This window comes from Microcebus murinus, chromosome 10 (genome assembly GCF_040939455.1).
Source record: "Microcebus murinus isolate Inina chromosome 10, M.murinus_Inina_mat1.0, whole genome shotgun sequence".
Classification (NCBI taxonomy): domain Eukaryota; kingdom Metazoa; phylum Chordata; class Mammalia; order Primates; family Cheirogaleidae; genus Microcebus; species Microcebus murinus.
Genome location: NC_134113.1, coordinates 12,348,050 through 12,357,874, shown reverse-complemented (window position 1 = coordinate 12,357,874; position 9,825 = coordinate 12,348,050). Strand labels below are relative to the sequence as shown.

Here is a 9,825-nt window from a genome sequence, read left to right as displayed (position 1 = left end):
CTCCTGTTTTATGTATGACCCTGGGCACACAAGCCTCAGTTTTGCCATCTGTAAAATGGGGGTGATCCACCCCTAGCAGGTAATTGTAGGGATGAACCATGATACCAGTGCGGCCTCTAGCACATAGTGGGTCCTCACAAAACAGGGCCTAAGTGTACATTTAAAGAGGGTGTGGGGAGGCAGGCTGTCAGCAGAGGGTTCCGGGGAGGTGACATTTTAGGGAACAAGTCCCTGACGTTTGCCCACCAGCCTCTTGCTCTGACAAGCGCTGCCTCCCACCTCTCTGGAACCTTCTGGATTCCTGGGGGCGCCAAGTCCCATCAATGGGTAGTGGGCTCTGGAAGCCCACAAGCACACCCAGAGCCCGCAGCTGCTCGGATTTCCCGAAGTTGGTTTTTTTTCTCTCTAAACGTCCTGTGGCCAGGCTTTGTTTTCCGAGGGTCATATGACCGCTCCCCTCCACCCCGCGCTGGCCGGGGGCGGCGGGGGCGGCGCAGGGGCGGCCCCGCGGGTGTCGCAACGGCGGGCCAGAGTGGGCATCAGCTGTTGGCCGGCCACGTGACCCGCCCCGAGCATAAATGGGCGGCGCGGATTCCGCTCCGCACGGCCACTGCCCGCCCTGCCTGCGAGCGCAGCGCCGCCCGCGCAGCCAGCACCCGGCAGCCACAGCCAGCGCCCGGCAGTCACAGCCAGCGCCCGGCAGCCACAGCCAGCACCCGGCAGCCACAGCCAGCACCCGGCAGCCACAGCCAGCACCCGGCAGCCACAGCCAGCACCCGGCAGCCACAGCCAGCGCCCGGCACCCGCACCCGGCAGCCACAGCCAGCACCCGCACCCGGCAGCCACAGCCAGCACCCGCACCCGGCAGCCACAGCCAGCACCCGGCAGCCACAGCCAGCACCCGCACCCGGCAGCCACAGCCAGCACCCGCACCCGGCACCCGGCAGCCCACAGCCAGCACCGGCGAGACCAGCCTCCCCGATGGAGCGCCCGCAGCCCGACAGGCAAGCGCGGGGCGCGGGGCTCTTCCCTCCCCGCCCGGCTCGCGTCTCCGTCCCTTCCTGAGACACAGCCAGGAGCGACAGAGCCGAGGGCCGGGGAACTTGGGCTTTGGAGTCAAAAAGAGCTGGGTTCGGCTCCTGCCTGTGCCGATGGGGTAGCTGGAGGGAGAAGGGGTGATTTACATGCCCGGCGCCCTGGTGTGCCATGGGTGACCCTATGGGAATGTCCCTATGGTATCCACACTTGAGCAACCAACTTTTTTATTTTTGTTTCCAACTTTTGAGGTGTGCTTGGAGATGCTCTCTGGCTAATCTGGAATCCCTGGGCTCCCCCAGCCTGGTGGAGAGTGTTTGGTTCCTTTCTTTTTTTTGAGACAGAGTCTCACTTTGTTGCCCAGGCTAGAGTGAGTGCCGTGGCGTCAGCCTAGCTCACAGCAACCTCAAACTCCTGGGCTCAAGCAATCTTTCTGCCTCAGCCTCCCTACAGGCATGCGCCACCAAGCCGGCTCATTTTTTCTATATATTTTTAGTTAGCCAATTAATTTCTTTCTAGTTTTGGTAGAGATGGAGTCTCACTCTTGCTCAGGCTGCTCTCAAACTCCTGAGCTCAAACGATCCACCCGCCTCAGCCTCCCAGAGTGCTAGGATTACAGGGGTGAGCCACCTCGCCCAGCCAAATTTTTCCTATTTTTTTTTTTTTTTTTGCCAAACAAGTCAGTTGTCTGATATATATATATTTTTTTTAATAAATACGAGGTCTCTTTATGTTGCCCAGGCTGGACTCGAACTTCTGGCCTCAAGCGATCCTCCTGCCTCAGCTTCCCAAAGTGCTAGGATTATGCACCTGACTTTCTCAGGCTTTTTAGCCAAGCACTTTGATGATGAGCATACCATTATAGAGGGTTGTGAGGTTTATGTCTGAAACTTCAACAGAGTAAATGAATTAAATATGGGGTCCAGAAGCCAATCAGAGCAATTATAACATTGGTGATGAGTGCTCACACGGCCTGCTACTTCTCTGGGCCCTGCTGTACCTCCTCCTCACCATCACTGGGAATAACGGATAGCAGGGTTTTCCTCCTTGGTTTGGGGGACTATATGCCAGTATTTTAATGCCTGAACAGTGTTTACAGAGCTGCATCTGAAAGCAATAGGAAACATGGCCGGTATGGGACTGGGAGTCTTTGGGAGGCCTCCCGACAGGCGGTCGGGAAGAAGCCCATCCTCACCCTCACCCTGCTTCCTCTGCAGCATGCCTCAGGATCTGTCAGAGGCCCTGAAGGAGGCCACCAAGGAGGTGCACACCCAAGCGGAGAACACGGAGTTCATGAAGAACTTTCAGAAGGGCCAGGTGACCCGAGATGGCTTTAAGGTATGTGCCCAGGTGGGACTACCCCTGGCGGAGCGCGTGGCAGGTGTGGAGTAATCAAGGCTGAGGCCAGTAGCTTAAGTGGGGACTGGTGCCAGGGATGCTGAGGGACCAGGTGAGCATGTCCAAGGGAGTCATCTTATAAATGATGATGCTGAGGCTCAGAGAGGGGTGGTGACTTACCCAAGGTAACACAGCAAGTTCATAGCCCTCTATGTAGTGTTGTGGAGGGGCTGAGCCAGCAATGCCATCTACTGAGCACCTGTTCTGTGTTGAGCATTTTTTTTTTTTTTTTTTTTGAGACAGAGTCTCACTTTGTTGCCTAGGCTAGAGTGAGTGCCGTGGCGTCAGCCTAGCTCACAGCAACCTCAGACTCCTGGGCTCAAGCGATCCTCCTGTCTCAGCCTCCCGAGTAGCTGGGACTACAGGCATGCGCCACCATGCCCGGCTAATTTTTTCTATATATATTAGTTGGCCAATTAGTTTCTTTCTATTTATAGTAGAGACGGGGTCTCGCTCTTGCTCAGGCTGGTTTTGAACTCCCGACCTCGAGCAATCCGCCCGCCTTGGCCTCCCAGAGAGCTAGGATTACAGGCGTGAGCCACCGCGCCCGGCCTGTGTTGAGCATTTTATACACTTGATTTCTCATCTGTGCCTCAACCCTGGTGAGAAAGATGAGGAAGGGGAGGCTCAGAGAGGTCAAGTGACTAACAGACAGTTACACAGCCAGTAAGTAAGTGGAAAAGGCCAAAATCAAATGGAGACCAGTCTCATTTCAGAGCTTGCTCTCTTTCCTAATTCTAATTTGCCTCTGAAGATAAGGGGTAGTGTGGATTCGAGCCCTAGCAGGACCTTTAACAGTGGGACCGGGGGCGCCTCATCGAACCTCCCTAAGCCACCTTTTCCTCATCTGTAAAATGGGATTTCAACATCAGGGTTTTCTTAAGCACCGGCTATGTGCTAGACATTGATTTTGCTGTTTCCTGGCACTGTTGTGAAATGTATGCAAATACAAGGAAAGCGCTTGACAAAGAACCAGACGGGTGTTGGGTGTTAAACGTCAGTGTGGGGAAAGGCTTGCTCAGGCTGAACAGAGGGTGTGCCAACCCCTCCCTTCTGCAATCTGCTACCTCCCCCCCCAACACGAGAGATGCCTCGGTGGGGGAGATGTAACGCGCAGTTCTAGGGTGGGTGGGGCCCTTGAGTGTGTAATGGGTCTTCCTCATCCTCCCTGCTCCCTCCAAAAGATGGCATGCACCCAGTCGCTGCAGTGTACTGCAGGCAAGGAGGGGTGGGAGGTGACCACCGGTCTGTCCCATCCACAGCTACCGTAGACTTTGGATCTTGCCTCTAAGTCACAGAGTTCAAAGTATGCACCGAGACGCATGTGAGAACCCAGTGCTCACTGCATCAGGCTGGCGGAGGTAGCACTTATCCCAGCCTCTCTAATTTGAGTGCTAAGTGCTGGGCTGCACCCTGTACTTTGCCTGCGTCACCTCTCTTAACCCTCACACCACCCCTGAGTAGTGTGTGGCAGGCGGGGGAACTGAGGCTTGACTTGCACAGAATCACACAGGCCTCAGATCATCTCCCACTCCAGGGTAGGAAGCTGAGACCAGAGAGGGAAAGTGGCTCACCCATGGCCACACAGCTGAGGACTGGCAGAGCTGAGGTTAGAACTGAGTCCTTCATGCTTGAAAACCTGGGATCTTTTTTATCAGGCTGCCTGGCTTTCTGTCCCCTCAGGGAATAGGGCTGTGGTGAATGTTTATGGCTCAGAAATAACTTGGAAACCTCAACCGGAACATCATAACTTCGTCCTCCTTCAAATTCAAACTAGAGTATTAATGTGTAACGGGAGCGAGTTCCCCGAGCCAAGGTGCGCTTGGGGCCTGTCGCCCCAGCCCAGTGTCCAGAGGTGGTGGGTTTCAGAGTGGGCCTTCGGGAAGGAGAATTATGCCCTGCAGAGGGTCACCCAGAGGTCAAAGGCCAGAGGCACCTGGCCAGCTTCCTTTAAGCATGTTCATTTCAGGTATTCCCCTGCACCAGAGCCACAATGGCTCCTGAGGAATGCCTGGCCTTAAATCCAATTTCATTTCTTACTCGCTGTGCTACCTCGATGTCTCATACCCTCTCTGAGCCTCAGTTTCCTTTTCTGTAAAATGGGAATAGCAATTCCTTTGCTGGATTTTTATGAGGATTAAATTAGCCCACGTTTCACCCAGTGGGGTAGAAGGGTTTTAGGCGAGAGAGGGCGTGATCGCATTTCTCTATTGTGACAATCCCTGTGGCTGTGTGTGGAAGGGGCTGGGGGTGCAGCAGGAGCAGAGCCCAGCTGAGAAGTGGCGGCAGCGGAGGGGAGGGATGGGCCGGGGTCTTCGTGTGGCCAGCCTGACCTGCTCACTCTGGCTCAGCTGGTGATGGCCTCCCTGTACCACGTCTACGTGGCCCTGGAGGAGGAGATCGAGCGCAACAGGGAGAACCCGGTCTACGCGCCCCTCTACTTCCCGGAGGAGCTGCACCGCAGGGCCGCGCTGGAGCAGGACATGGCCTTCTGGTACGGGCCCCGCTGGCAGGAGGTCGTCCCCAACACGCCGGCCACACAGCGCTACGTGCGGCGGCTCCACGAGGTGGGGCGCGCGGAGCCCGAGCTGCTGGTGGCCCACGCCTACACCCGCTACCTGGGTGACCTGTCCGGGGGCCAGGTCCTCAAGAAGATCGCTCAGAAGGCCCTGGACCTGCCCAGCTCCGGCGAGGGCCTGGCCTTCTTCACCTTCCCCAACATCGCCAGCGCCACCAAGTTCAAGCAGCTCTACCGCTCCCGCATGAACTCCCTGGAGATGACCCCCGAGGTCAGGGACAGGGTGGTGGAAGAGGGCAAGACTGCGTTCCTGCTCAACATCCAGGTGAGGGTCTGGCAGCCTAGGACAGCCGCTGCCTCTTGCAGCCGCTCCTCCGGCCTCACTTCTCTTACTGTCGGGGAGGGGGCTGGGGGTCCTGGTTGCATGCAGGGAGCCGGAGTCTACTTCTGCCACTTACCAGACCTAGGGCAAATCCCTCCATCTCTCTGTGCCTCAGTGTCCCCATCTATAAAACAGGGGTAATAATAGCCTTAGACTTGTTGGGAGGGTTGAGTGACTTCATATCACTAAAGTCCCTCCAGCAGTGCCTGGCACAGGGGAAGGCCTCAAACATTAGCTACTGTCATTCATCACGGCATGAGACTCACAGTGAGAGCATCGCAGTCTGCGCCGGTCTGTGGCAACATACAAGTCATGTGTAGTTGTGTGCAGCCAGGTTGGCACTGCCGGGGTTACACAGCTTCTACCTGCCAGGGACTCTCAGTCCAGCCAGGGAGGCGGTTTACATCTTTCTACAAGTAGCCCAGATCCAGGGGGAGGATGGAGTTTGAGCAAGGATGAGTTCTTGGGCAGAGGTGGAGGGTAGGTTTCCTTCTAACCAGAGAGTTATTCCTCTCGCTCTTCCCACCACCTGGAGGCGCCGGGGGATCTGGGGCTCTGGCTCACGCCCTCCCAGTTTCCTACTCCCAGCCTCCCATTGCACCCGTTGTGGAGCAAGGCCCCTCCCTTCCACCCCACCACCTCAATCCAATCAATAATCCAAGAAAAACTGTGTCTTTCAGGGAAGTATAGTCAAAAGAACAGGGGATTTGGAGTCAGAGCCCCTCTGCACGCCGGCTCTTGGTGCCTGGCCTCTGGGTTAGTCTTGGGAAAAGCATGTAACCTCTGGGAGCTGCCATTTCCTCATCTGCAAAACCAGGCTAATAAATACTATTGGACATTCATTCACCCCAGGCTGAATCTCACACATACAAAGCCGAGTGTAGAAAGCAGCTGCAGAAAGCGCGCCTAGACTAGGATACCGCTCACATATTGTTTCAGAACAAGCAACACAGCGCTTTGCGTAAGGCCAGGACTAAGGTCGTGAATGGCCACGGCGAACTCTAAATCCGGGGGAGCTGTCACTGGAGGGGAGGGAAGAGCAGGCCGGGGACGCCAGCTGTCCCTGAAGCACCTTATCCCTTACAGTGGGTGAAAGGGACAGGAATGTTCAATATTTTTCTTACGATTTTAGCTCCAAAATATTTCATAAGAAAATTTCCAAGTCGTACCTTCAGCTGGGGCTGGCAGCATCTCTCACTGAGCCGGGTCTGTGTGTCTTTTGCCTTTTAGCTCTTCGAGGAGTTGCAGGAGCTGCTGACTCCGGACGCCAAGGACCAGAGCCCCTCGAAGGCAGCGGGCCTTCACCGGCGGGCCCAGAGCAGGGCGCAAGGTGAGGCTGCCAGGGAGGGGGACATGGCCTGGCCCGCTGTCTGTAGTATCTGTACTCTCCTGTCTTCTGAATGTTTTGTGTGAGAAGTAGAGTGCGGGTAAAACCTTTAGCAGGTGACTCGGGGCAAGCCGTGAGATTTCTCTTACCTCAGTTTCCCCACCTGGAAAATCTAGGGAGGTTGAGCTAGTTCTAGTTCATTGGCTCAGCAGTACACAAGGATCCTTCAGATAGACATCACAGGCAACCACACACCCCCCCCCCCCCACACACACACTTAATTCAGACTCCCTTTTAGGCCCTTTTTTTTTTCTCTTTTTTTTTTTTGAGACAGAGTCTCACTCTGTTGCCCAGGCTACAGTGCCGTGGCGTCAGCCTAGCTAACAGCAACCTCAGTCTCCTGGGCTCAAGCAATCCTCCTGCCTCAGCCTCCCAAGTAGCTGGGACTACAGGCATGTGCCACCATGCCCGGCTAATTTTTCCTATATATTTTTAGTTGGCCAATTAATTTCTTTCTATTTTCAGTAGAGACGGGGGTCTCACTTCTGATCAGGCTGGTTTTGAACTCCTGACCTTGAGCAATCCACCGGCCCTGGCCTCCCAGAGTGCTAGGATTATAGGTGTGAGCCACCACGCGGCTCTTTTAGGCCCTTTAAAAGTTCCTGAGCAGGCCCCCTGCTGTAGGCCAGAGTCAGGGTGCCTGTTCCGGCTGCTGACACACTACAGGACTACCTGTCCCTTCTGAGTCGCATGTGCCAGCCCCTCCCTCATGTGCCCTAGAGAGCAGTCAAGACTGTGGCTGTAGCGAGAACATCTGGGAAACAGCCAGAAGGACCAAAGTGCTCCACAAAATGTACCTTCACCAGGCCTAATGCATTATGGGAAGGAGTGTGGCTTTGGGAGCAGGTGGGAAGCTATTGGCAGGTTACTTTGGGCCTTCCCTCTCAGTGCCACCCTAAGCCACCTGGCCTGTGGCTTCCCACCCCTGCCAGGGCCACGTGGCCCCTTCTGCTGGCACTGTGCCTAGGAGGGTTGGAATGTGGCCAGTCATGATGGGACTGGCTACCTGGTGGGGTGGGAGGACTTTGCCCCAAGGCAGCAGTTCTTAAAGTGTGGTACCCTGGAGTGGGTGTCCCAATACCCTCTCAGGGGGTTTGTGAGGTCAAAGTTATTTTTATGTTGTTACTACTATTTTTTGACCTTCCTTTACTCTTTCTCGTGAATGTGTGTTGGAGCTTTGCAAAGGTGACATGGCATGTGATGGCCTCTTGTGGCTCTGATGGCTCCTGGAATGTGCGCCTGTGTGTTCTTGCGTGTGAAGAATTTCTTGCTTTTAATTTCTGACATGGTCAATAGCAATAGCTATACTGGCACAACCAAAAGCTCTTCTGGATAGATAACTGGTCACCTTTGAGTATAAAATAGTCCCAAGACCCAAAAGTTTGAGGACTGGTCCCCAAGTGCATCAGAAGGAAACTTTAATACGAATGACAACGTAAAATGCAGCGGGGCACCTGTGTGCTTGTATTCCCCGTGGCTGTAACCCTGGGCCACCAAGCTGGGGGCCCTACTTCCTCCCAGGAAGCCCCTCTTGCAGATGCCCAGGGTGGAGCCAGGATCCAAACCCAGCTGGTCTGGCTCCAGAGTCCTCCCTGGGCTCTGTCCCGCTTCTAAGAACCTAGGGAACACCCACTCTGTGCCCGAGGCGGTGGGCGGCCCACCCACCCAGACTGCATGGCTGGCTCCAGCGCCACATGTAAATGAATTTGGATTTTGACCTCAGAGCTTTGGCTTTCTAGCTCCTGCCCCATGACCACCGTTCTTAGAAACTGTCTGAGTCTGAAGTGAGGATTTACAGCTCAGACCTATTGGCCAGTAAAGCTTAAGACGAGAACTTTCCCGATAGCAGGAAGAAATCTGAAAACTATGCCTAGGGCCTGAGAACATTCTTACAGTGTGGCCCGGCTGAATGTGGGATAATGGGCAACTTGGAGAATTAGTAAGCTCCCCATCTTTGAAGGTATGCAAGCAGTGGCCAGAGGGACACCTGTCTGTGCTCTAGCAGAATCCTGGCCTTGGGCAATGACAGTGCCAGCGATGCTGCTGCCCCTCTGCCGTGCTTTTCCGTGTGTCAGACACCCCCACACCCACCCACCTGTTGTTGACCTTGCCTCTTTCTCTTTCAGACGTCACCCCCTTGGAGACTCCCAGAGGGAAGCCCCAGGTCAACGTCCTCTCCCAGGCCCCGCTCCTCCGATGGGTGCTCACACTGAGCTTCCTGGTGGCGACGGTTGCCGTGGGGCTTTATGCCATGTGAATGCATGTGTGCTGGCTCCCAGGGGCCATGAACTTTGTCCGACGGAAGGCCTTCTTTCTGGAGAGGGACGATCTCTTGGCTGGCTTCCTTATCTTGGGCCTAGGAAGCTTGTGGGGCTCCCTCCCCCAGCCCTCCCGCTATGTCTCTCTCTCTGGAAAGGAGTAAGGAGCCTGTGGCATCTTCCTAACCCAAAAGCACATGCAGCCAGTGGCCTGCCCTTCAGAGTGGGACGAGGGGCCCGGCCCTGCCCCTCGGCATCCTCAGTTCCTGCAGCAGAGCCCAGAAGACGTGGCCAGAAGTGGCAGCTGTTCTGAACCTCTAGACTCTCTAGTTTCACAGTCTCCTTGTTGACATAGCCGTAACCACTTCCCCCACGAGCTATGGCAATTTTTATATAAATGTGTAAAGATGTTATGTCTTGTGTTTCTTGTCTTGTTTGAGTCGGAGCCACTTGTTCTCGGCTCAGCCTGAACTGTATTTTGTTGTGTTCTATTGTTTTTATAGCAGGGTTGGGGTGGTTTTCTTGGGGGTGGAGGGGTGGGGGGAGGGAGGTGTTTAACAGCACTGTGGCCTTGGTCTCTAACTTTTGTGTGAAATAATAAATGACTTTGTCTGATAGTACCTTGCAGTGTTTTTCATGGGCTCTGTTGTCCTTGGGGAGCTGCCCTCCCCATCACTTGTTTCTCCAAGGCCTTGTGGGAGAGGTGGTGATGGTGGGTTTGGCCAGAGTCGGTCATTTGAGAATTTGGGAGGTGAGATTTAAGCGGGTGGTGAGCAAATCATTGTGTTGAGCCCTGCTTGATGGGAAACGCTCCTTTCCTGAGGATGGGGTTGCCCTGTTAGGCTGA

General features: G+C 55.0%; 1 protein-coding gene across 1 annotated transcript; it reads left to right on the top strand.

The window, feature by feature from the left end:
* Positions 1-571: 571 nt before the first annotated feature.
* Positions 572-9,598, top strand: HMOX1 (heme oxygenase 1). The gene is made up of 5 exons (XM_012787093.2): positions 572-1,004; positions 2,253-2,373; positions 4,785-5,276; positions 6,564-6,663; positions 8,847-9,598. Exons 1-5 carry the CDS (start codon positions 982-984, stop codon positions 8,975-8,977), a joined length of 867 nt encoding a protein of 288 aa, XP_012642547.2. The 5' UTR covers positions 572-981; the 3' UTR covers positions 8,978-9,598.
* Positions 9,599-9,825: the final 227 nt, after the last annotated feature.

Excerpts from the sequence above, each read along its gene's own strand:
- HMOX1 (XM_012787093.2), top strand. The coding sequence starts at position 982 with ATGGAGCGCCCGCAGCCCGACAG. Across the intron at positions 2,374-4,784 it reads TGACCCGAGATGGCTTTAAG|CTGGTGATGGCCTCCCTGTA; the intron begins GTATGTGCCCAG and ends ACTCTGGCTCAG. Across the intron at positions 5,277-6,563 it reads CGTTCCTGCTCAACATCCAG|CTCTTCGAGGAGTTGCAGGA; the intron begins GTGAGGGTCTGG and ends TTTGCCTTTTAG.